Source organism: Neofelis nebulosa, chromosome 10, assembly GCF_028018385.1.
Source record: "Neofelis nebulosa isolate mNeoNeb1 chromosome 10, mNeoNeb1.pri, whole genome shotgun sequence".
Lineage (NCBI taxonomy): Eukaryota > Metazoa > Chordata > Mammalia > Carnivora > Felidae > Neofelis > Neofelis nebulosa.
The window spans coordinates 106,808,191-106,835,817 of record NC_080791.1 but is presented as its reverse complement, the minus strand read 5'-3'; the positions used below and the strand labels follow the sequence as shown (position 1 = coordinate 106,835,817).

General features: G+C 41.6%; 1 protein-coding gene across 4 annotated transcripts in view; it reads right to left on the bottom strand.

Moving 5' to 3' along the window:
* The window catches only part of LOC131488049 (organic anion transporter 7-like), a 39,452-nt gene extending 13,170 nt beyond the window's left edge, over positions 1 to 26,282 (bottom strand). The window contains exons 1-5 of one of the 4 annotated variants that reach the window (XM_058689369.1): positions 25,505 to 26,282; positions 24,485 to 24,588; positions 10,917 to 11,071; positions 10,638 to 10,806; positions 9,763 to 9,886 (exon numbers count right to left, since the gene is read on the bottom strand). In XM_058689369.1, the coding sequence (XP_058545352.1) occupies positions 9,763 to 9,886; positions 10,638 to 10,806; positions 10,917 to 11,071; positions 24,485 to 24,588; positions 25,505 to 25,906 (954 nt within the window). In that variant the 5' untranslated portion in view covers positions 25,907 to 26,282. The remainder of the gene's footprint in view (positions 1 to 9,762; positions 9,887 to 10,637; positions 10,807 to 10,916; positions 11,072 to 24,484; positions 24,589 to 25,504) is intronic. The other 3 variants (XM_058689370.1, XM_058689367.1, XM_058689368.1) reach the window with 3 other exon arrangements.
* Positions 26,283 to 27,627: the final 1,345 nt, after the last annotated feature.

Genomic DNA, 27,627 nt, shown 5'->3' with positions numbered 1-27,627 from the left:
TGAGTTCGAGCCCTGCGTCAGGCTCTGGGCTGATGGCTCAGAGCCTGGAGCCTGTTTCCGATTCTGTGTCTCCCTCTCTCTCTGCCCCTCCCCCGTTCATGCTCTGTCTCTCTCTGTCCAAAAATAAATTAAAAACATTGAAAAAAAAATTTTTTTTAAATAAAAAAAAATAATAAAAAGAAAAGAGAGAAGACTCAAACAAATAAAATCAGAAATGAAAGAGGAGACATCACAACTGATGCCACAGAAATTAAAAAAAGATCATAAGGGACTATAATAAAAAATTACATGCCAAAAAGTGGATGACCTAGAAGAAATGGATAAATTCCTGGAAGTATACAAGCTACCAAAATGGAATCAAGAAGAATAGAAAACCTGAAGAAGCAAATAACTAATAAGGAGATTGAAACACTAATAAAAAGTATCCTAGAAATAAAAGCCTAACACCAGACAGCTTCACAGGCGAATTCTAACAAACATGTAAATTATTAACACCGATCCCTCTCAAACTTTTCCAAAAATAGAATAAGAGGAAACACTAACAAATTTGTTTCATGAGGGCAGTATGACTCTGATACCAAAGTCAGACAAAGACACCAGAAGAAAAGAAAACTACAGGCCAATATCCCTGATGAACAAAGGTAAAAAAAATTATCAGCAACATATTAGTAAACCAACTTCAACAGCACACTGCATACCATGAAGCCGTGGAATTTATTCCTGGGATGCAAGGATAATTCAACATAAGCAAATTTTTTTTTTTATTAAATTTTTTTTTTCAACGTTTATTTATTTATTTTTGGGACAGAGAGAGACAGAGCATGAACGGGGGAGGGACAGAGAGAGAGGGAGACACAGAATCGGAAACAGGCTCCAGGCTCCGAGCCATCAGCCCAGAGCCTGACGCGGGGCTCGAACTCACGGACCGCGAGATCGTGACCTGGCTGAAGTCGGACGCTTAACCGACTGCGCCACCCAGGCGCCCCATCATAAGCAAATTTTAAAAATGTGATACACCACATTAGCAGAATGAAGGTTAAAAATCACATGATCATTTCGGGGCGCCATGGTGGCTCGCTTAGTTAAGCATCTGACTTCAGCTCAGGTCATGATATTATAAATCGTGGGTTTGGGCTCTGCATCGGGCTCTCTGCTGTCAGCACAGAGACTGCTTCAGATCCTCTCTCTCTCTCTCAAAAATAAATAAACATTAAAAAAAATCATACGGTCACCCCAATAGATGTAAAAAAACATTTGACAAAATTCAACACACATCCACGATAAAAACAAAAAAACAAAAAAACAAAAAAACAAAAAAAAACTCTCAAGAAACAAGGTATTGAAGGAACTTACCTTAAAGGCCATCTATGAGAAGCCCACAGCTCATATGATACTCAATGGTGAAAAACTGAAAGCTTTTCCTAGACAAGAATGCCGCTTTAAATCAACATAGGGTTGGGAGGTCCTAGCCAGAGCAATTAGGTAAGAAAAAGAAACATGAGGCACCCAAATCAGAAGGGAAGAAGTAATTATCTCCACTGGTGGATGACATCGTCTTATATGTAGAAAACCCTAAAGACACCTCCAAAATACTGTTAGAACTAATAAATGAATTCAGTAAAGTTTCAAGATACAAAGTCAAAACATAAAAACCAGTTGCATTTCTATACACCAGCAACAAACTATCTGAAAATGAAATTAAGAAAACATCTGTTTACAATAGCTTCAAAAATAATAAAGTCCTGGGGTGCCTGGGTGGCTCACTAGGTTAAGTGTTCGATTTCGGCTCAGGTCATGATCTCATGACTCGTGAGTTCAAGCCTCGCGTCCGGTTCTGTGCTGACAGCTCAGAGCCTGGAGTTTGCTTTGGATTCTGTGTCTCCCTCTCTCTCTGTCCCTCCCCCACTCGTGCACTCTCTCTCTCTCTCTCTCTCAAAAATAAATAAAACATTAAAAAAAACAAAGTCCTTAGGAATAAACTTAGCCAGGGAACAAAAGACTTGTATACTGAAAATCATAAGCACTGAAGAAAGAAATTAAAGCAGACATAGGAAAAAAGGGAATACATCCCATGTTCATGGACTGAAAAAGTTCATATTATTAAAACACCCAGGGGTGCTTGGCTGGGTCAGTCAGGTAAGCATCTGACTCTTGGTTATGGCTCAGGTCATGATCTCTCAGGTCATGATCTCGCAGTTTCATGAGTTCAAGCCCTGTGTTGGGCTCTGTGCTGGCAGTATGGCACCTGCCTATGATTCTCTGTCTCCCTGTCTCTCTGTCCGTCTCCCATTCACACTGTTTCTCTCTCAAAATAAATAAGTAAACTGAAAAAAAAAACACCCATCGTACCCAAAGTAACCTACAGATTTAATACAATCCCTATCAAAATCTTAATGGCATTCCTTACAGAGATAGAGAAAACAATCCTGAATTGATGGAAAGGCTTCCAAATAGGTAGGATTTGGGAATCTACAAAGTGCTAGGGAGCAGGAAGTCCAGGAAGAGTCTTGTAGTAAGAATGGCCAGGTCTGGGGGGCGCCTGGGTGGCGCAGTCGGTTAAGCGTCCGACTTCAGCCAGGTCACGATCTCGCGGTCCGTGAGTTCGAGCCCCGCGTCAGGCTCTGGGCTGATGGCTCGGAGCCTGGAGCCTGTTTCCGATTCTGTGTCTCCCTCTCTCTCTGCCCCTCCCCCGTTCATGCTCTGTCTCTCTCTGTCCCAAAAATAAATAAAAAATGTTGAAAAAAAAAAAAAAAAAAAAAGAATGGCCAGGTCTGGGTGCTTGCCCCTTGGATGTCAACTTTCACCAACGTTCACATTCTTGGACCATCAATTGGCCTTGCCCTTAAGACATGCTTGCAAAAAAAAAAAAAAAAAAAAAAAATTCTTGCCCCATGCCTAGAAAAAAAACATGGCACCTGACTGACGGTTCCACCAGACGGTGTCCAACGGGAAAGAGATGATTCCCTAAAAGAAAACCAGGTTGCAATTTGGAAGTACAAATGGATACTGGGCAGCTCAAAATCAACAACGGCCACTGGAGGTTGTCAGCACCAGACCACAAAAAGCTTAGTGGGCCATATTTAAGGACATGACTTTAATCCTAAATGCAAGAGGGAGTCTGTAGAGGCCGTTAAGCAGGAGCGAGGTGGTTAACAGGATCAGGCTTACATTTCTGAAGGATCCTCTGGCTTCTTTCTAAACAATGGATGAGAATGGGGCAACAATGGAGGTGGGAGAGAAGCTAGCCAGAGGGAAGAAGGATTTGGAATGCAGTAGTAAAAATGGAGTTGAGAAATGGTTGGACAGATTCAGAACATATTAGAGAATATACATATTTTTTTGTCTATGTGTTAGTGTTATTCTTTCTACAGTCTTAATGTTTTTTTTAATTTTGATTTCTATTTCCCTCACAAATGATTCACATATATGAATGTTGTAAATTGCATCAAATCCTTTGCATGATGAAATGTCAAATTTTTAAAAAAATTTTAATGTTTGTGTATGTATGTATGTATGTATGTATGTATTTGTTTGTTTGTTTATCTTTGAGAGAGAGAGTGGGAGTCAGAGAGAGAGAGAGGGACAGAGGATCCGAAGCAGGCTCTGCACTGACAGCAGAGAGTCTGATGTGGGGCGTGAACCCACCAGCCGCAAGATCATGACCCCAGCTGAAGTCGGTTGCTTAACCGACCGAGCCACCCAGGTAGCCCTCAAATAAATGTTTTTAAAAGAAGAAGGAGGAGGGGAGGGGGAGAAGGAAGAAAACAATCCTGAGTTCCAGTCCAAGGTGACAACATAGGAAGACCCTGAACTCACTTTCCTCCACAGGGCACACTAATCTATACCTATTTTTAGAGAAATTGATCCTGAAGAAGAACTGAGGGTTGACTGAACAGCTTCTGCACAACAAATGACAGGAAGACCACACGGAGAATGGCAAGACAGATGGAGACACGGTAGCTAAGGGAACCCCCATCTCGGTCACACTGCAAACTGGAGCGAGGAGGGACAGTGCTGAAGGACTATGAACAGACTTGTCTGCCCTAGGGCTCAGGGGGAAAAAAAAGGCCAAAGTTGAAAAGAGCACCGAAAATAAAGTATAAAAGATTAAGATTATGTTTATTAAAAATAAAAGATTAAGCCCTAGTTGCTGTTAGAACACTCTCCAGGTCAGAGGTGCTGGTGAACACCAGGGTTTACATTTCCCCTCCACCTTGATAGCATAGATGGGAGCAGAGTCCAGGCGCCTAAGCCAGCCTACTGCCTCAGTGAGCCCTGGGCCCCTAGCCCATACCAGCTCCAGTGATCCCACCAAGGTGGCCCCAGTGTGCTGCACACCAGGACACCCCTGGCCAATGCTCACTACAGCTCTGGCTGTCTCTCCTACATGACACAGGTGTAAAGCACCTTGGAACACTCCAGGCCTGCACCACTTTGGCTCCAGATGACTTTCAAGGGTGCTTCCTGTGCGGAGTACCCTTGGACCCTCCCCGGACTGCACCCACCTCAGCTCCAACCACCTGCTGCGGTGTCCCCTGTACAGAGTTCCCCAGCATACCCTAGCTTGCACTCACTTCAATTTCAGCTGTCCTTCCAAGGACCAAGGTGGGACCACCCTGGCTCATGCCCACTTCAGCTCCAGGCATCCCACCAGGACAGCCCTAGCACGGAGTGCCCCAGGATCCCCAGCCACAGCTCCAGCCAGCCATCCAGCAAAAGGCACGAGGTACACAGAGTCTACCCAGGGGCTGACCGCACACAAGATGATTCTTTCAAGTTTCAGAGAAATGGCTGTTCCAGCTAATTCATAAAAACAAACACAAAAAGTCAAGCAAAGTTAGAAGACAGGGAAACATGCTCCAAATGAAAGGCCAAGACAAAACCTCAGACAAAGAACTAAAGGAAAGGACATAAGCAATCTATCTGATGAGTTCGAAGTAATGGTCATAAGAACGCTCATCAGACTGAAAAGAAGAGCAGATGAACTCACTAAGAACTTCAACGAGGAGACAGAAAATATAAGAAAGAACCAATCAGAGGAAAAAAATACAATAACTGAAATGGAAAAAGACACTAGAGGGAATCAACAGCAGTATAGAGGATGCAGAAGAACATATCAGTGATCTGGAAGACAGGGTAATGGAAAACACTCAAGCTGAAGAGCAAAAATAAAAAAGCATTTTAAAAGATGAGGATAGGTTATGGGAGCTCTTAGATAACATCAAGGGAACAAACATTCACATTATAGAGATCCTAGAAGAAGAGAGAAAGAGAAAGGGGTAGAAAACTTATTTGGAGAAACAATAGATGAAAAATTGCCTATCCCGGGCAGAGAAAAACACACCTAAATTTAGGAAGCACAGAGAGCCCCCAAAAAAGATGAACCCAAGGAGTTCCACTTCACAACACATGACAATTAAAATGCCAAAGATTAAAGATAAAGAGAGAATTTTAAAAAGCAGCAAGAGAGAAGCCACTAGTTAGAGGCCAGGGAAACTCCATAAGACTATCAGCTGATTTTTCAGCAGCAACTTTGCATGCCAGAAGGGAGTGACATATTCAAAGTGCTGAGAGGGAAAAAAAAAAAAAAACACTACAACCAAGAATACTCTACCCCGCAAGATCATCATTCACAATTGAAGGAGAGATCAAGAGTTTCCCAGACAAACAAAAGTTTAAAAAGTTCATCACCGCTAAACTGGCCCTATGAGAAATGCTAACGAGACTTCTTTAAGTGACAAAGAAAAGACCATAATTAGAAGTGAGAAAATTCTAAAAGGAAAACATTTTCATAAATAAAAGCAAATTTACAGGAGAGGTAGTAGAGCAATCACTTAGAAAGCTGGTATGAAGGTTAAAAGACAAAACTAGTAAAATCAATTACATGTAAAGAATTAGTTTCGGGAACTCACAAAATAAGGATGTAAAATATGACAATATATACATAAAATGTGGAGAAGGGGATAAAGAGGAAGTTCTTTTAGACTGTGTTCAAACTTAAGTAATCATCAACTTAATATAGACTACTGTATACTTGAGATGCTATATATGAACCTCATGAAAATAAAGATAAGAAAACCTATAATAGACAAAAAATAAAGGGAAAGAAAGCCAAGAACAACATTAAAGACAGTCATCAATTGCAAGGAAAGAGGACAAAAGAAGAAGAAAGGAACAAAGAAGGGCTACAAAAACAACCAGAAAACAATTAACAAAATGGCGATAAGTACATATATATCAATAATTACTTTAAATGTAAATGGTCTAGATGCTCCAATCAAAAGACACAGGGTGGCAGAATGGATTAAAAAAAAAAAAAAAGCCAGACCCATCCATATGCTGCTGACAAGAGACTCACTTCAGACCTAAAGACGCGGACACACTGAAAGTGAAGGGATGGGGAAAAAAATATTCCATGCAAATGGAAGCAAAAACAAAATTGGGGGTAACAATGCTTATATCAGATAAACTAGACTTTAAAACAAAGACATTAACAAGAGACAAAGAGGGGCATTGCCTAATGATAAAGGGAACAATCCAATAAGAGGATACAACACCGTTGGTGGGAATGTAAATTGGTGTGGCCACTGCCAAAATCAGCATGGAGGTTCCTCAAAAATTAAAAATAGAAATACCATATGATCCAGTAATTCTACTACTGGGTATTTACTCAAAGGAAACAAAAACACTAATTCAAAAAGGCATATGCACCCCTATATTTCTTACAACACTATTTACGATAGCCAAGATATGGAAACAACACAAATGCCCATTGGTAAATGAATGGATAAAGAAGATGTGGTATGTGTATAATATATATGTATGTATATGTGTATGTATATGTATATACATACATATACATAAATATGTATACATACACATATATGCACATACAGCCATAAAAAAGAATGAGATCTTACCATTTATGGCAACATCAATGGACCTAGAGGATATTACGCTAAGTGAAATAAATCAGACAAAGACAAATACCACAAGTTTTCACTTATCTGTGGGATCAACAAAACAAAACAAACTAAAAAAAACAGAAACAGATTAGTAAATATAGAGAACAGACTGATGGCTGCCAGAGGGGTGGGAGGTGAGCAAATTGGATGACGAGGAGTGGGAGGTACAGGTTTCCAGTTGTGGAATGAATAAGTCATGTGGTAGAAAAGTACAGCATGGGGAGTATAGTTAATGGTGTAATAGTGTTGTATGGTGACAGATACAGCTACATTTGTGTTGAGCATAGCATAATATATAAGGTTGTTGATTCACTGTGTTGTACCCCGGAAACTAACGTAACATTGTGTGTCAACTGTTCTTCAATACGGAAATTCATACGGAAACACAGAAGGCCCTTAATAATCAAAAGAATTTTTAAACGGAAACAAAGCTGGAGGTGTCACATGTTCCGATTTCAAAATATATTACAAAACCACCGTATCCGAGACTACGGTACTGGTATAAAAACAGACCTACAGCCCAATGGCGCGGAATAGCAATAAACTCAGCATATGCGGTCACGTGATCTTAGACAGTGGTGTCGAGAATTCACAGTGGGGACAGGATAGTGTCATCAATAAATGGTGTTGTGGAAAACTGGATGTTCACATATAAAAGGATGAAACTGGAAACTTATCTTACACTGTACGCAAAAATCAACTCACAAAAGGTTAGAGACTAAGATGTAAGACTGGAAATAAAGAAGCAGAGAACAGAATGGTGTTTGCCAGCTGCTGGGGGATTTGGGAAATGGGGACATATTTGTCAAAGAGTACAAAGTTCCAGTTGCGCAAGGTGAATCAGTCCTAACGATCCACTGTACGGCTGTCTATAGTTATAATACTATACTACATATTGAAAATTTGCTATTAGTAGGTGTATTATTGGGTGTTATCACAAAAAGTAATGAATAAAAAGGGCAGGAGAAAGTTTTAGGAGGTGATGGATATGTTGATTGCATAGGTAGTGGTAATGATGTTTGGATGTGTGCTTATCAGATGCACCAAGTTGTATAAATTAAATAGGTACAGCTTTTTGTATGTTAATCATACCTCGATAAAGTTGTTTTAAGAAAAATCCTTCGGGGCACCTAGGTGGCTCAGTCGATTAAGTGTCTGACTCTCGATTTCAGCTCCAGTCATGATCTCACAGCCATGAGATCAAGCCCCATGTTGGGCCCCACACTGAGCATATAAGACTGCTTGGGATTCTTTCTCTCCTCTGTCTGCCTCTCCTCCCCCTCTCAAAATGAATAAATAAACATTAAAAAAGAAAAAGAAAAAGAAAAATCTTTCAGATGTGCATTGAACATGTTTCCAGAAATGTTTTATTGTTCCTCTTTGTCTAAACCCTAAGCCTTCCCTTTTTCAATTAAACAAGCGTAGATGATTTTTTCCTTGTCTCTATTAGCTTTCTCTCCATTCTCTTATCATTGCCAACAGGAAATTTAACAATATAAATACCATATGATCTGGCAACACCGCTTCCGGTTGTGTATCCCCAAGAATTATAAACAGAGAAGAGGTATTTGCATCCACATGTTCATTGCAACAGCAGCCAAACCATGGAAGCAAGCTAAATGACCATCAGTGGATGAATGGACAAAGAAAATGTGGTGTATACATACAACAGAATATTATTCATCCATAAAAAAAGGAAATCCTGCTATATACTACTACCATAGATGAGTCTCGAGGACTTTTTGTTAAATAAGGCAGTCACAGAAGGACAAACACTGCATGATCCCACCTATATGAAGTATATAAAATACTAAAATAATAAGACAATAAATGGAATGGTTGACCAGGGACTGGGGACAAAGGATATGGGAAATTGCATTTCAGTGGGTATAGAGTTTCAGTCACGCAAGATGAAAAAGTTTTAGAGATCATTGTACTTAGAGTTAACAATACTGTATTGTACAGTTAAAAATTTAAGAAGAGATAATCCATGTTAATTTAAAAATGAATATTAATTTTTCTCTTATTAATACTAAAGTTCCTTAAAACATGGAATTCTGAACCACACTGCTGGTCAAGATCCAGCGCCTAGCACATTATGATTTTTTGATAAATAACTTATATGTTCGTGATGATGAACGGTTTACTTTATGACCCACATCAATATCTGCCTTCCAAGCCCAGGGTGAAAAAAAAAAAAAAAAGACTTCTCTGAGGCATTTCCACTGAGTCATGCTCTTGGAACTTGTAATAAGTAGAATGTAAACTCCACAAAGCAGAGATTTGGATTGTTGTGGCCAATGCCGTATTTCCTGGAGAGAACAGAAGTGGCCCAGGGAGGCACTCAGTAATACACCATTAATGAAAGAGTGTATGACCTAATTAACAAATAAGTGATCCTCCTTATGCTCTATTCTGCATGGTCCCTAAGCCTCCCTTCTACCGATCTTACTATCTTGAAAAAAGGCCGTCAGAATATTAGTGGAAAGAAATGGATTAGTCTTTGTTACTTTTTCTCTAACATAGAGACAAATACACAATCTTTACAACCAGAAACACTAAGAGCTATCTGGTCCCGTTGAGTAAAATATACATGTCTCGTTCTCCGCAACAGGATACTCTCTCTTTATATTAACTCAAACAATGCTGACAGCCATTGAGAACCAGGACAATGAGGAGAGAAGACCCCAAGCCAGACTTGTGTTCCCGCCCTTTTTTCACCTCACGGACGCCACCTAGTGCATATGTCAGGTTGTGTCTCCCCTACATCCCATAACCAACTCTCTTTCCTATTCACCTCCATGGTTAGGGCGTCTCCAGCATTCTTCCTTCCATTCCAGAGTGCAGCTTTTCTAAGTGCCTTTAAGGCCTCCTCGGGTTTGTTGGTCATAATCAGCCACCGAGCAGACTCCATCAGCCACCTGATCAAAGAAGACAGAGAGGTGCAGTCAATTCTCATGTACCCATTTTTCACATATTCTTTGGCCTGAAATGCCTCTACCCTCCCATCTGATACCTACCTCTTGTTTTGTTGTGCCAGCCAATAGAAAAGCAGCTGATTCTGTAACTAGGAAACTGTAAGGATAACCTCTCCATGCAGTACACTTTCACTAATGGCAACATTGAGTAGGAGTCATATTGCCCCCCCATCTTATTCAGGGGGATGTTACCAGGTTTGGCAAATCAAAATAACGTGCCTTGTTAAATCTGAATTTAGATAAACAGTGAATATGAGTAACTCTTGAGTATAACTATGTCCCATGCAATATTTTGGACACGCTTACACTGAAAAGTATTTGTTGACTTGAAATTTTACTTTAACGAGATGCCCTGTATTTTATCAGGTTAGTAAATAAAAGCACAGAAATCTCAAATAAACAGAAATTTCATATAAACAATGGATAATTTTTAGCGTAGCTATGCTTCCTGCAGTATTTGGAATGTTACACACACACACAAATGTATTATCTATCTGAATTTCAAATTTAACAGAGTGTCCTTGATATTATCTGACAACCGTACGTGTTCAGCTTCTTGACCTGCACGCTGGACGCTTATTAGGAGAGCATGTGCTCAAGTGTTAACTAAGGATCAAACAGAATTCTTATGTCCTCATTCCATGTATCTTGCATCCAGTATCCTCTAAGACAAAGGGAAGAAGAAAGCTTATACCTTGAGGAAAGAAAAAGGACAAATAATGGTACAGAAGTCACCAGCTGAAGGGTATGCCAGTCTCGAATGGCAAAAGCCAGTCCTCCCAGGATCATCTGTCCTACGCAAGCACCACAGATGGTTATTGCTATTCCCGTGGCTTGGAATTGGGGCACTGTCCATTCTACAACTGAACAACGACAACAAAAAAACAAACAAGCAGGATTTTGACTTCAAAGTTGGGATTTCAAAGTCAAAGTTAAGTCTTGGAGAGTGTCAATATCCGAAGTTTTTACTTACTGAGCATCACAGAGTTTGTCAGGATGGTCATGGTAGAAAAGCCAGCCAAGAAGCGTAGGGTGCAATAAATGAAGAAGGTGGGCGCGAAGGCTGCACAGGTGTCAGTAACGGCGAGCTGGAGGAAACACCACCTGAGAATTAACTTCCTCCCAAACCTGAGGAGTGGGAACAGGTTAGCTACAGGAAGTATAACAACCTGATGGAAAAATTAACAAAAAGAAGGCACGCTTTGAAGTTTAGGGTGTGTTTTAATAAGTGAAACTTTGTCCTTGAGACTTGAAAGAATCAACAGATCATCAGCCTTCCTGTTTGTAAATAGATCCTTCTTCCCGGAAGCAACCTTCCTGTTTGTAAATAGACCCTGAGTATAACCAAGCTTCTTCCCCAGTCTTCTACCAGATCTTTGAGGCCAATTGAAGCCGTATAAGACAGGTTGCAATGCTGGAGATTTTAACACATCACAAATGTCCCTTGGACTATCACATGCAGTTAACATAGTAGAGAGTCAGTCAGTATCGACAACACAAGGGATCTGGGGTGTCTGGGTGGCTCGGTCAGTTAAGCGTCCAACTCTTGGTTTTGGCTCGGGTCACGATCACGTGGTTTGTGAGACCGAGCCCCGCATCGGGCTCTGTGCTGACAGCAGGGGGCCTGCCTGGGATTCTCTCTCTCTCTCTCTCTCTCTCTCTCTCTCTCTGCCCCTCCCCTGTTCATGCGCTCTTTCCCTCTCTCTCAAAATAAATAAATTTTAAAAAATGGACCGAGTTGTGTCCCCCTCCCCAAAATCATATATTGAAGCTCTGATCCCCAGTGATATGGTATTTGGAGATGGGCTTTGGGGGAGGTAATCAGGTTTAGATGAGATCATGAGATTGGGGTCCTTAGGATGGGATTAGTGCCCTTATAAGAAGAGGTATCAGAAAGATTTCTCTCCTTCTCTTTCTGCCATTTGAGGCTGTAGCAAGAAGACAGCTGTCTTTAAGCCAGGAAGGGAGCTCTCACCAGGAACCAAATCTCTCTGCACCTAAATCTTGGGTTCTCAGTCTCTGAAACTTGAGAAAATAAATTTCTGATGTTTATGCCTCCTAGTCTACGGTATTTTGTTGTGGTAGCCTAAGCTAAGACAGGATCTAAATCTGTACTTGGGACTCCGGGACCATGCAGGTCATGGCTAAATTATGTAAAAGGAACATCCATGGAACAACACATCAAAATTGCTGATGGGTTGCCTAAGAGCTTCTCTCTGCCACGTCTGGGTCTTGAACATTTTTTCCCTAAAATAAGATGGATGGGAGCCACAACCCAGACACAGAACTTAGAGCAAGTTCTCGAAGGAAAGGATTGGGTAAGATGAACATCAAGAAACAGAGAAGGAGAAGGTATTTTTAAAAAGGAAAGAGAATTCTGTGCTTCACAGTTTTCTGGGAGAGAGGGCCTTTTTCTAGACAACTTGGATAAGATGCCTGTGCTGGTTCTGTATGACCAGTAATACATATAAACAGACAAACAAGGGGATCGGACAAGGGCTCTGAAATCCTTCTACCCTTGCAGAATATTTAAATTATGATGCGTTGTTAAATCTTTTATATTCTGAATACTTATATCACATGCATTTGTCTCTCCGTTTAAAATGGAATAAAATCTATGTAAATAAATGCTATAATTAATGAAATGATGTCATGACAATCATTGGAAAGTCTGGTCCATCAAAACGAAAAGCAGCCGTATTAAAGAGAGTGACAAATACATGATTTCACTCAGACGTGGAATTTAAGAAACACAACAGATGAACGAACATAGGAGAAGGGAAGGAAAAATGAGGTAAAAACAGAGATGGAGACAAACCATAAGAGACTCTTAAATACAGAGAACAATTTGGGGGTTGCTGGAGGGGAGGACGGTGGGGGGATGGGCTAAATGGGTGATGGGCATTAAAGAGGGCACTTGTTGGGATGCGCACTGGGTGTTATATGTAAGCGATGAATCACTGGGTTCTACTGAAACCAATATGACACTGTATTTTAACTAGCTTGAATTTAAATAAATTAATTAAAAATAATAAAATAAAATAAAGATTATATCATGGAGGAGCACCTGAATGGCTCAGTCAGTTGGGCATCCAACTGTTGATTTTGGCTCCTGTCATGATCCCAGGATCGTGGGATCGAGCCCCATGATGGGTTCCTCACTGAGCATGCAGCCTGCTTAAGATTCTCTCTCTTCTTCTGCCCCTCTCCCCTGCTTGGGCTTTCTCTGTCTCTTTAAAATAAAAAAATAATTTAAAAAAATTTTTTTAAAAGATAGATCATGTGCATTCTCACAGGGAAAAGTCACATATAAAACTTATTAAATGTAGCGCATTTAAAGTGGCAGGCATTTGGCAATAATCTGGTTGTCCATCACCAAAAAATGGATTAGAGCATCATAATGGATCTCCACTGTGGAGCACCATGCAGCAACCAGAAGAATGAACTAGAAGTATCTGTAGAAATGTGTATGTCCCTCAAAACCATAGCGGTGTTTGCACAAAAGAAAAAGAAAGAGATAATCACACATTTACATAAATATGTGAATTAAAATATATGTAAACCAAACAATGTCATGTATTTTGTAAAAACCCATATGAATGTAAAGAAATAGAGTTAATGCATTATCATGAACCCTATATTGGGAAGAAGGAAATGGGACTGGGGCATAAGGAAAAAATGAAACAGATACATATACCCATGAAAGGAATTCATGGCTAGACTAATGAGGACACTGTCTCACGAAATGAGCAGTACGATCATTCAGCCATCGATGGTTGATATTCAAAAGAAGAGAAATTTGTGCTGGGTAAAATATAAAGCTATTGTCTCATTAATTATTTTTTTGCTTATTTTTTTGAATGAAATTTATTGTCAAATTGGTTTCCATACAACACCTAGTGTTCATCCCAACAGGTGCCCTCCTCGACGCCCATCACCCACTTTCCCCTCCCTCCCACCCCCCATCAACCCTCAGTCTATTCTCAGTTTTTAAGAGCCTCTTATGGTTTGCCTCCTTCACTCTCTGTAACTTTTTCCCCCCTACCTCTTCCCCCTCGTCTTCTGTTAAGTTTCTCAGGATCCACATAAGAGTGAAAACATATGGTATCTGTCTTTCTCTGTGTGACTTATTTCACTTAGCATAACTTTCTCCAGTTCCATCCATGTTGCTACAAAAGGCCATATTTCATTCTTTCTCATTGCCAAGTAGTATTCCATTGTGTATATAAACCACAACTTCTTTGTCCATTCACCAGTTGATGGACATTTAGGTTCTTTCCATAATTTGGCTATTGTTGAGAGTGCTGCTATAAACATTGGGGTACAAGTGCCCCTATGCATCAGCACTCCTGTAGCCCTTGGGTAAATTCCTAGCAGTGTTATTGCTGGGTCATAGGGTAGGTCTATTTTTAATTTTTTGAGGAACCTCCACACTGTTTTCCAGAGTGGCTGCACCAGTTTGCATTCCCACCAACAGTGCAAGAGGGTTCCCGTTTCCCCACATCCTCTCCAGCATCTTTGGTCTCCTGATTTGTTCATTTTAGCCACTCTGACCAGTGTGAGGTGATATCTCAGTGTGGTTTTGATTTGTATTTCCCTGATGAGGAGCGACGTTGAGCATCGTTTCATGTGCCTGTTGGCCATCCGGATGTCTTCTTTAGAGAAGTGTCTATTCATGTTTTCTGCCCATTTCTTCACTGGATTATTTGTTTTTCAGGTGAGGAGTTTGGTGAGTTCTTTATAGATTTTGGATACTAGCTCTTTGTCTGATATGTCATTTGCAAATATCTTTTCCCATTCCATCGGTTGCCTTTTAGTTTTGTGTTTAATTGTGTAATTTGTGTTTAATTTTGTGTTTAATTGTGTAATTTGGCTATATGTTCACCATGACTCTGCCCACCAGCATGCAGAGGAAGATTACTCTTCCCAGTCTTATATTTTTTTATTTTAAATTGTTATTAATTTTTTTTAGAGGGAGAGATAGAGTGCAAGCAGGGGAGAGGGGCAGCAGAAGGAGAGAGAGAGAGAGAGAGAGAGAGAGAGAGAATCTGACGCAGGCTCAACACTCAGCACAGAGCCCCATGTGGGGCTCTATCCCCTGGGATCATGACCTGAGCCAAAATCAAGTCAGAAGCCCAACCGACTGAGACACCCAGGCGCCACCCCCCTAGTCTTATATTTGTTACAGTCTTACATCTGCATTCTGGCCAAGGACTGTGGACAAAAGGGACCTAAGCCATTCCCAGTCCTGTCCGTATAAGGTCTACTCGGGTCCTGCTCATTCCTTCTGACAACATGGCTGGAAACAAAAAATGTGCTGATGAAAAAGTCACACAATGGAAGGTGCTGGTTCCTTGAGCCACTGCCTAGAAGATGGGGGCCACATGACTCACACCAAACTATGATAACAGCGAGAATCACGATTTTATTAAAATAACCAATTATAATTCTTGGGTTCTTACTGTAACTAGCTACCTTGGCTAACACAGTAATGTTTTAATAATTGTGTTTGACGAGGGGCACCTGGGTGGCTCAGTCGGTTGAGCGTCCGACTTCGGCCCAGGTTATGATCTCACAGTTCGCGGGTTCGAGCCCCACGTCGGGCTCTGTGCTGACAGCTTAGAGCCTGGAGCCTGCTTCGTATTCTGTGTCTCCCTCTCTCTCTGCTCTTCCCCAGCTCATGCTTGCACTCTGTCTCTGTCAAAAATAAATAAACTTAAAAAAAATTTTTTTTAAATAATAATTGTGTTTGATGCAGGTAATTAGAGAAGCTTTGTGTGTGTTTCTTTTTTTGGCTATATGTTCATTCCCTAATTATTTGAAAAAATATTTTATTTGAAAAGAAAATGTGATGTAGATCTGTAAACATAAGTGTAAAAAGAAGTTACAGGGGTGCCTGTGTGGCTCAGTCAGTTAAGCATCCAACTTTCGGCTCAGGTCATGATCTCGCAGTTCACAAGTTCGAGCCCTGCGTTGGATTCAGTGCTGACAGCTCAGAGCCAGAAGTCTGCTTCAGATTCTGTGTCTCACTCTCTCTCTGCCTCTCTCCTGCTTGTGCTCTGTCTCTCTCTCTCCCCCTCTCAAAAATAAATAAAAAGATTTTTAAAAATTAAAAAGAGGTTACAAAATTACATACTCACTTTTACCAAATTTATTTAAAACATATATTTGTGATGTCTGTAAATATGATAAATTGAATGTTGGCTCCCACTTGAGCGGATTTGTTCTTAGCTTCTTATTTTGAAAATTTTCAAATATGGAAGTTTAAATGAATACTATAATTAACACTGGTATAATTCCCAAACAGATTCACCACTAGATAGCACTAGATAGCATTTTGCTATATTTGCTTTATTTCTTTGCATGTGTGAACACACACACACACACACCCCACTCACAGACTCTTTTTGTTGAACCATTTCAATGGCAGTTACAGACTCCTAATTTTTTTTAGCATGCGTGTATTAAGAATACAAGTGGTTTCGAGAGGCGCCTGGGTGGCTCAGTCAGTTAAGCATCCGACTTCAGCTTAGGTCATGATCTCATGGTTCGTGAGTTCAAGCCCTGCGTTGGGCTCTGTGCTGACAGCTCAGAGCCTGGAGCCTGCTACAGATTCTGTATCTCCTTTGCTCTCTGCCCTCCCCTGCTCACACTCTGTCTCTCTCTCTCAAAAATAAAGAAACAATAAAAAAAAAAAAAGAATACAAGCAGTTTCTTATATCATTACAACTCTGACATCACACCTAAAGAAAACTAACAATAATTCCACCGCCAGCTATCAGACAATATTCAAGTTGCCCAAAAGGTCCTCCAAATGATTTTCTCGTTGTTATTTTTCTTTTTTTCCCATCTATGGTCCAGTATTTACACATTGTATATGATTGTTATGTTTTTGTGAATCTTTTAAAATCTAGAATGATCACTCCACTCACTTTTCTCAGGACATTACCTTTTTGAAGAGTTTAGGTCGGTTGTCTTGTAGAATGGGAATTATGAACGATTTAAGGTTTTTTAATTAAAAATTTTTTTAAAATGTCTATTCTTGAGAAAGAGGGAAACAGAGCACAAGCAGGGGTGGTCAGAGACAGGGAGACACAGAATCTGAAGCAGGCTCCAGGCTCTGAGCTTCAGCACAGAACCCCATACAGGGCTCGAACTCTTGAAGTCTCCAACTGTAAGACCATGACCTGAGCGGAAGTCGGATGCTTAACTGATTGAGCCACCCAGGCGCCCCTTTTTCTAAGCTGTTTTAATGTTTATTCATTTTTCAGAGACAGAGAGAGAGCATGAGGGGAGAAGGGGCAGAGAGAGAGGGAGACACAGAACTTGAAGCAGGCTCCAGGCTCCAGGCTCTGAGCTGTCAGCACAGGGCTCAAACCCACGAACCGTGAGATCATAATCTGAGCCAAAGTCAGACACCTAACCAACCAAATATATACAATATATATGTATATATTTTATCTACATTCTAATTTTTTACCATGAGCACGTGTTTTTTGGTCTGAAAATAACAAAAGGTTAAAAAAAAGTAAAGTACGTGTTTGCATCTTATTTGCTGGCGGCTCGGAGAGTCCTTTCAATGTGAGGTGAGAATAGGGAAGGAATATTGTTGCTGATGGTCAGTAAAGAACAAGTAGACAGTTTCAACTCTATCAATGTCTCCTCTTCAGCCCAACTTCTTAATGTTCCTGTGACCCAGAAAGAAGGTAGGCAGAAAATAACCTCATGACATTCTGTATATTCTCAAAGTCGGTATGATGGATCAAGGCGTTACAATAAAGTCTTTCTTCACCATCAAAGTGCTTGAATATGCCAGCAATGATCACTTTTCTCCAAACCCTGAGAGGCAGGGGTCCCGCTCCCATCTCTTGCAGTCTGGAATAAGTAAGTAGGGTGAACATAAAATTTTCAGCTTCAGTGGGGTACTTTTGAAACCAAGAAGGAGTGTTATTACTCATTAAGCTGAGAATGTACCAGCAGATGGGATGATTGGTCTCTAAAAAATAAATAAATAATAGAAAATGGGCGATGACATTGGATATTTCAAGGGAAGGGGTTCTAGGAACCGATGCTGAGTAAGTCTATCTAAGCTCAGACAAGTGTTCCTTGAGCACAAGGAGACTATGATCACATTGCTAAGGTAGTTTTCTGGATTTCAATAGCCCATGTCCATAGCCTTGGCCACCCTCACCAGGGGTTTAGACCGTTGGCTCCTCCTGGGGTACACCAACAATGTACTTCTGAATTGGAACTAAGGAGAGAAGTTCAAGTTGTGTGAGAAGTTCAAACCAGCACGTTTTCGCTTGCTTTCCATCTGAACATGTGAAATATCTATTCAACACAGGAAAGGAGGAAGATCCCCAGACAAAAATATGAAACTGATCATTTTAAGTTGTAGATGAAAGTAGTATTCGAATGGGTAGGAGGGATGTTCACATCATAATGGATGCTGGCCTTGACACCAAAGCAGCCATTTAGAATCTCCTTGCTTGGCCGTATATTGTTCCCCCGTCCCCCTTTAATGGGAGGGTCATGGGAAGATGGCTACTTGGGTACTTATTGAGTACAGCCTTGGCTAAGGGTTATATTTGGGACAGATTGCTTTCAAGCAGGTCCATATTCTTAGTATCGTTTGGCTCTACCTGCTATCTCCTGCTGCGTGACTAATAGGCACTTCCAATACATTATGCCCAAAACAGAAATCCTGACTTTCTCCTCCCCATGCGCTGCTTTCTCTGTTTTCCTTCATATCACTAAACAGTGTCAGCGTTTATCCATTTTCTCAGGCTGAAGATATTGCCTTCTATTTGCCACACCAAAGCCTCCTTCTTAAGAATCCAAAACCATCAGGAAACTCTGTTGCATTTACCTACAAAATACGTTCCAAATACAGCTACTTGTTACCATTTCCAAGACACCTTCTTAATCAATTAATTAATTAATTATTTAAATTATTGCTACCAAAGAAGGCCTTTCTTCTTCTTCTTCTTCTTCTTCTTCTTCTTCTTCTTCTTCTTCTTCTTCTTCTTCTTCTTCTTTAAACATTTATTTATTTTTTGAGACAGAGTAAGCCAGGGAGGGACATAGAGAGAGTCACAAAATCCAAAGCAGGCTCCAGGCTCTGAGCTGTCAGCACAGATCCCGCCAGGGGGCTCGAACTCACGAACTGCGAGATCATGACCTGAGCCGAAGTTGGACACTTAACCCACCAATACAGCCAGGCGCCCCTACACCTTCCTAATTTAAATGCCCACCATCTTTCCTAAGGATTATTTTGAGAGCCTCTTAAACCGTTTCCCTACCACCACTCTGGCTCTCCCCGTGAATTATCAAAGGAGCATCAAGCATCAAGAATAAGATTTTTTTTTTTTTTTTTTTTTAACATTTTTTTTTATTTATTTTTGGGACAGAGAGAGACAGAGCATGAACGGGGGAGGGGCAGAGAGAGAGGGAGACACAGAATCGGAAACAGGCTCCAGGCTCCGAGCCATCGGCCCAGAGCCTGACGCGGGGCTCGAACTCACAGACCGCGAGATCGTGACCTGGCTGAAGTCGGACGCTTAACCGACTGCGCCACCCAGGCGCCCCAAGAATAAGATTTAAAAGGGGCGCCTGGGTGGCTCCGTCGGTTAAGTGTCCAGCTTCGGCTCAGGTCATGATCTCGCGGTTTGTGGTTTCGAGCCCTGCATCGGGCTCTGTGCTGACAGCTTGGAGCCTGGAGCCTGCTTCAGATCCTGTGTCTCCCTCTCTCTCTGCCCCTCCCCTGCTCACGCTCAGTCCCTCTCTGTCTCTCAATAATAAATAAGCGTCAAAAAAAAAAAAAAAAAAAGAATAAGATTTAAAAGATCCTGTCATAATAATCCTCTTAAAAGCCTCTGATGGATACATTTCAGTTTCCAGGAATAAAAGCCTTAAATTCTACTGCTTGCCTTCCACTCCCCCAGAAAAGACACATGAACAGAACACACAAAGGAACTACCTGAGCTTACTAGAGAGTGAACAGAAGCAGGTGGACTGTGGGGAGGAGTGTTTGCTCTCTCCAAGGAGGGCAGATGGAGAACGATACAGGGAGGGTCCTATTTCCATGGCTATTAGACTGGAGTAAGGTGCAATCCACACAGTAAGCAAAGTGAACGCCATGCATCTTGTGGTCTGGGGAACAAGGCCACCGATGGTGGGGTACTAGAAACAATGAAGAGAGTGAGAGTTCCAGCAAGGGAAAGTGGCAAAGAGGGAATCCTTAAATCGTGTCTACCACACATCCCCTAAATAGCCACTAAAGCGTGCATGTAAAGAATAAGCTCAAAGAAGGTCAACTCTAGACAAATTTCTGAACTGAGGTTGGAGCTGTTGTGTAAGAAACAGTCTTGAGTTCAAAATCTGAGGCTTGAAAGTTATTTGCTGAAATAAAGGAATCGGGGACACCTGGGTGGCTCAGTCGGTTAAGCTTCTGACTTCGGCTCAGGTCACACTCTCGTGTTTCATGAGTTTGAGCCCCACGTCGGGCTCTGTGCTGACCGCTCAGAGCCTAGAGCCTGCTTTGGATTCTGTGTCTCTCTCTCTCTCTGCCTCTCTCCCCGCCCCGCTCATACTCTGTCTCTGTCTCAAAACTAAACACTAAAAAAAAATTAAAATTAATAAATAAATGGAATCAGTGTTACTGGTGAGTAACAATGGCAAATAGAATCTTCAAGCTTAATATTATCATATTCAAGATATAATTCATAGTATCCTGGCATGGCAAGAACCAAGAAAATGGAAATCCATTCCCAATAGACTGGAAATCTGGCAGACCTTCTGCTAAGAGGAGACAAAGTTTGGAACTAACCCACAAGGATTTTAAAGTGGTGACATAACTATACTCTAAGACAGAAATAAAATATGATTTTAACATATGAAAATCACAGCTCAGAAATCAGCATTCTCAGAGAGATGGCAACAGATAAGCCAAAAATAAGTGAAATTCGAGAGCTGAAAAAGTAGCTTCTGATACAAAAATTCACTAGATGGGCTTAACGATTATATTGACACAAGAGAGACTCTTTGAACACAGATCAGTAGAGGCTGTAGAAGGTCAAGGGCAGAGAGAAATGATTTAAGAAGGCAAACAAAAAGCCTCAGAGTGCTATTACAGCAGGAAGCAGCAAATAGTTCCTGTAGAGAGCCAGATAACTATTATTTTAGGCTTTATGAACCACATGTTCCTATTTTTTCTTTGTTCCATTAAACTACTTTGTGTGTGTGTGTGTGTGTGTGTTTTAAAATAGACTCTATTTTTTAGACCAGTTTTAAGTTGAGTGCAACACTGAGCAGAAAGTACAGAGATTTCCCATACGTCCTGCCCCCACTCATGCACAATGTCCCCACCTATCAATATTCTGCACCAAGTGAAACAGTTGATACAATTGAACCTACAACGATACATCATTATCCCCCAAAGTCCACCGTTTACATTGGGTCCACTCTTCGTGTTGTACATTCTGTGGTTTTTGACACGTGTGTATTGACAGGTACCCACCATTACAGCATCCTGCAGAGTAGTTCACTGCCCTAAAGCCTCTGTGATGTGCTTATTAATTTCTCTCTCTCTCCTTCCAACGCCTCATCTTTTTACTATCTCCATGTTTTTTTCAGTTTTAGCACTGAATAATATTCCATCATCCGGATGTACAACAGCGTATATGCATTCACCTACTGAAAGAAATGCTGGTTGCTTCCAAGGTTTGGAAATTACAGAGAAAGCTGCTATAACCGTAGGTAGACTTTTGTGTGGACATAAGTTTTCAATTCCTTTGGGTAAATACCAAGGAACACGACTGCTGAATTGTGTGACAAGAGTATGCTTAATTTTTTTCCCTTTCCTTATGAGAGAGAGAGAGAGAGAGAGAGAGAGAGAGAGAGAGAGAGAGAGAGAGAGAGAATATCTCAAGCAGCCTCCATGCTCAGCCCAGAGCCCAACGTGGGGCTCGATCCCAAGACTGTGAGATCATGACCTGAGCCCAAATCAAGAGTTGGATGCTCGGGGTGCCTGGTTGGCTCAGTCAGTTAAGGATCTGACTTCGAGTCAGGTCATGATCTCACAGTCAGTGAGTTCAAGTCCCGCATTGGGCTTTGTGCTGACAGCTCAGAGCATGGAGCCTGCTTCAGATTCTGTGTCTCCCTCTCTCTCTCTCTGCTCCTCCCCCAATCATGCTCTGTCTGTCTCTCTCTGCCTCTCAAAGATGAATAAATGTTTAAAAAAATTGAAAAAATAAAATAAAATGCATTTAAAAAAAAAGAGTTGGATGCTCAACCAACTAAGCCACCCAGGCACCCCTGGCTTACATTTTTTAAATATCATGATGTCAAGCATCTTTTCATGTGTTTATGTACCATTTGTACATCTTTCTTAAAGAAATGTATATTCAAGCCCTTTATTCATTGAAAAAAATTTTTTTTGTTTATCTTTTTGTTGTTGAGTTGTGGGAGTTCTTCATGTATTCTGAATGGTTTTTTTTTCAACGTTTTTTTTTTATTTATTTATTTTTGGGACAGAGAGAGACAGAGCATGAACGGGGGAGGGGCAGAGAGAGAGGGAGACACAGAATCGGAAACAGGCTCCAGGCTCCGAGCCATCAGCCCAGAGCCTGACGCGGGGCTCGAACTCACGGACCGCGAGATCGTGACCTGGCTGAAGTCGGACGCTTAACCGACTGCGCCACCCAGGCGCCCCCTGAGTATTAAACCCATTCCATTGGTCTATTTGCCTATTTTTATGGCTTATATATAATTGACAAATATTTTCTCCCATTACATAGGTTATCATTTCACTTTCTTGATAATGTGCTTTGATGTACATAAGTTTTTAATTTTTAACAAAAATTTTAATGTTTATTTCTGAGAGAAAGAGAAAGAGAGAGAGCAAGGAGGGGCGGGGCAGAGAGAGAGAGGGAGACACAGAATATGAAGCAGGCACGAGGTTCCGAGATGTCAGCAGAGAGCCTGATGCAGGGCTCGAACCCACGAACCGGAGATCATGACCTGAGCCGAAGTCACACGCTTAGCCGACTGAGCCACCCAGGTGCCCCCAGAAAGTTTTTAATTCTTGATGAAGTCTGATCTATCTGTCTAGTTTTTGGCCACTCAGGCTTTTGGTGACATACCAAACAATCCATTGCCAAACCCAAAGTCATGTAGATTTACCCTAATGTCTTCTTTTAAGAGTTTTATGGTTTTACCTCTTATCTTTAAGTCACTAATCCATTTTGTGTTAACATTTGTTACGGCTTTAGGTAAGGATCACACTTTATTATTTTGCATGTGGGTATCCAGTCATCACAGCCCCTTTTGTTGAAGGGGCTATATTTCACCAACTGCATGATCTTGGCACCCTTTTCAAAAACTGAATCAGCCACAGATATGTGGTTTTATTTTTATTCCTATACGTGGGTGGCTCTGCGTTACAGAACTGTTAGACATGGGCCCGCTGACTCTGAACACTTTTATAAGCTACATTTACTGTCATACATTCAGAGTTCCCAGTTTTGAGCTGCCCTAACAGATAACATTATGGTGGTAGGTGATAAAGGGAAACTTAATCCCCCATAATCCTCAGAGGAGAGGTGCTCAGTGCTGGCAATGGTTGGCTGTGTAATTCAGGAGATGTACCGTCAGGCATAGGATACACCCACGCAAATGGTAATGGCAGTTGTCATTAGATTAATTACATGGTTGATTTTTTTTTAATGTTGATTTATTTTTGAGAGAGAGAAAGAGAGAGAGAGAGAGAATGAGTAGGAGGGGCAGAGAGAGAGGGAGACACAGAATCCGGAGCAGGCTCCAGGCTCTGAGCTGTCAACACAGAGCCCGATGTGGGGCTCGAACTCATGAACCATGAGATCACAACCTGAGCCAAAGTCAGACATGGTTGAAAACTTACCTTTACATGGTTGAAAACTTACCTTTAAAGTGCTTTATTTTTGGCAACAAAAATATCAATCGAGGTTACTGGAAAAGGTTTTTTCTATACACCATCAAAACACATTGCTGTGGACACCCCAAGTTTAATGGGAATGCCTGCCCATCACACTTGGGAAACAGGGACATGATGACCATGCTCTGGAAATCCATAAGCACTCAGTTCACAGGGTCCAGGAGGGACTGAATATGGCCTCCCAGGCCAAAATCTGCAACACTGTTTTACATATGTGTGCCTTCAGACAGGCTGGATCTTTTGTCATGAAGCATCTTCCTCTGTTCCCACGGCTAACTTTTTCTCACCTTCCTAAACCACATGTTGTGTCACCTCCTTCCTAAACCCTGTCCTAAAATGTCCCCATGTCTGCTGGAGCTGGTGTTTCTGTGTCCTGTATACTGAGCTCACAGCTGACAAAATAGCATTTGCTATACTGACTGTGATTCCCCATGTATTTCTAGACCCCTCAGGACTAAGGAAACCCCAGGACAGTGTAAGTAACAACAAGTGTTGCTTAATGGAAGAATGGTATGTTAGTTCATGAAAATACCCCCGAGAAAATATCCCAGTGATCCAGAGACACTCACCTGTCTGATAAATGGCCAAATATGATGTTTCCCACCAACATGCCAGCCATGAATAAGAATTTGGTCACTGATTTCAGTGACTGAGATTCACACACCAGGTCCCACTGGAAGAGAAGGAAACCAGCAAAGGAGCACTCTATAGCAGCTTATAACCCCTCATGGAAACCTGATTGAGACAGCTAAGATATAGGGCGCCTGGGTGGCTCAGTCAGTTGAGCGTCTAACTTTGGCTCAGGTCACGATCTCACAGTTTGTGAGTTCGAGCCCCACATCGGGCTCTGTGCTCACAGCTCGGGGCCTGGAGCCTGCTTCAGATTCTGTGTCTCCCTCTCTCTGCTCCTCCCCTGCTCACACTCTGTCTCTCTCTCAAAAATAAATAAAGATTAAAAAAAAAATTTTTTTTAAAGAAACAACTGAGATGATTTACAAGCTTCTGTATATCAGCCCCCCTTCTTCCAATTTCCATTTGTTTTTTGCATTAGCTGACCGTTATCATTCAGGTATCAGCTTAAATACAACTTCCTGTAGGAAGACTCATCTAAACCTGTTGGCTATATTCATGTCTTGTTTTATTTCATATGAAGCGGTTCTCAGCCTGGGCCACAGAATGCAATCCTTTGAAGAGCTTTAAACGTTTACCGATGGCAGAGTTTCACTACCAATCTCCTAAGGCTGGCCGGAGACACAGTCAGTGCTTTGGGAAGTTTTGATCAATATCCCCAGATGTGTCTCATTTGCAAACAACACCTTTAACACATTACACAAACTATGTGTTTAACCTTTGGTCTTCCTAAGAATAAAAGCCGTATAATCTCAAGGTCACGTCTACTTTTTAGCTCATGAGACTCATAAAATATGCAGATTGGTGGTATCTAAGAAAGACGTAACTACTATTTGCTGAAATAATAAAGAACGAGCACCCAAACAGTGATTCAAGAACTTGGAGCATGTTCGTTATTTGTGCTATTACCTCTAAACACCCGGACCTAGTATTCGCAAGAGGCAAATGGGACCTCTTACCTCCGTCACGATGGTGGAGGGAAAGGAGCTCTGGTCATACACCCAGCCGTCCACACAGGGTTCCGTGTCCAGCTCATTTGTGTTAGGGAAGGTCCCATTCAGGTGAAGGAGCCCCCATTGCAGGTGGAGGAAGCGATGACACTTGTCTGGCCTCAGGTTTGAGTCCAGTGGAATGGAGATTCTCAGGAGGGCGTCTTGGTTGAGGATCCCAGTGCTGTTAGCAGAGACCGTGTCATTGTCGAGGATGTGGACCCAGCAGCGGTGACCAGGGACGATTGCAGTGAAGCTCTCCAATAAAACGTGAGGGTACGCTATGAGGTTGAAGATGCTACAGAAAACTATCTGAAGGATGTGGAATCTCCCCCGGCCTCCAACTTGATCCAGAAGGTCCTGAAAGGCCATCGTGGCCGAACAAGCGATCTCCAACGTGAGCAAAATGACTTTATTACGCAAAGTTCAAAGGGAGAAAGTTCTCCATTCAGTACGTCACAGTAAGCGTGTGTTGATCCTGATCCCACTTTTTCCTCAATGGGCCCCAGAAGCTGTTTCTCCAGGCTCTTTGGGGGGAGCAGGTGGGTAACCGCTGTCTTTAAAGTCACCAAGCGGTATTTTGCTGAGATACTTCCAACAGCTGACAGCCAACACTGTTTAAAGGTGTACTTTGCAAAAATTCTTTTCGTCAGCAGTGCCCTGAAGTGGCATTGAACTTCGATCCCCACGTCTGTAAATAAAATAAACCTACTGCGTGGGTTGCAATGCCTGTCAGGACGTGTCGCTTGTGAGACCTCACAGCGAACGGCTTGGGATTGTCCTGTGAAAAGTACTGAAGGTCAGCGCGCGGCTTGTGTAGTCCTGAATTTTGATTAAAAGAGTTAATGAAAGTCACTGTGAGTTAAACTCAAGCAAGTGCAATGTGGTGCAATCCTTCCATTTTGGAAAGTAACATTCTGCTTCACTTCAGATGCAACCATGGGTTCACAGGGAAAAGAAATTACTCGAAATGTGGGCAGGGTGGGTAGCGATGGAGGGCGGGGGCTAAGTCAGTGGTAAGCTCAGAAAGGCATTTACTTTTACAGGCTTATTGATTCCTTCGGGTAATGTTTGTGAAGACCTGTTCTGCGCCAGGAAGACAGCAGTGGGTAAGACAAGGTCTTTAAGGGTCTCCTGCTGTGGTGGGTAAGGGAGGGGCACATAAATACACTCTGCTATTATATTATATTATATATTTTTTAAGTGTTTATTCATTTTTGAGAGAGAGAGAGACAGACAGAGACAGAGCACAAGTGGGGGAGGGGCAGAGAGAGAGGGAGACACAGAATCCGAAGCAGGCTCCAGGCTCTGAGCTGTCAGCACAGAGCCTGATGCGGGGCTCGAACCCATGAACCATGAGATCATGACCTGAGCCGAAGTCGGACACTTAACCGATTGAGCCACCCAGGCGCCCCCACCTGCTATTATAAAACACATACGTAGCAAATGCACAATATGCCAGAGAGGAATTGAAGAGAAAACATGGCGACCCTCATGCTTCTTGGTATTTACCCAAATGAGTTGAAAACTTATGTGCACACAGATGTTCATAGCAGTTTCTTTATCATTGCCCAAATATCCGTCAGTGGGTGCATGGGTAAATAAAGAGTCCATTGTCTGGATGGACCATTACCTTAAAAAAGAAGAAAAGAAAAAAAAACAACAACAACGAGTTGTCAAGAGAGGAAAAGGCATGGTTGAACCATAAATGTAAATTATTACATAAAAGAAGCCAGTCTGAAAAGGCTACATTCTGCACATCAAAGGTGTTATGCTGTCTTGGAGAATTCAGTAGTGTTTTTTCTTCCTGCCCTTTGGGTGTCATAATCTCTATGGCCCTATCTTCACGTTCGAGAATTCTTTTTTGCTGCCATTTCAAATCAACTGTGGAGACACCTGGGTGGATTTAGTGCATCAGCAACTGTACTTTCCAAGTCACAAATTCTCTTTGCTGATATCTTCTATTTGACAAGCCGTCGTTCTCATGCCTTTCGTTCTCAAATAAGAACGTAACATCTTTTTAATACGCAAAAACGTAACGCTTTAAAATATGTAGTGTGTAAAAATGTAAATATGTTTTTGAACGTATCTAA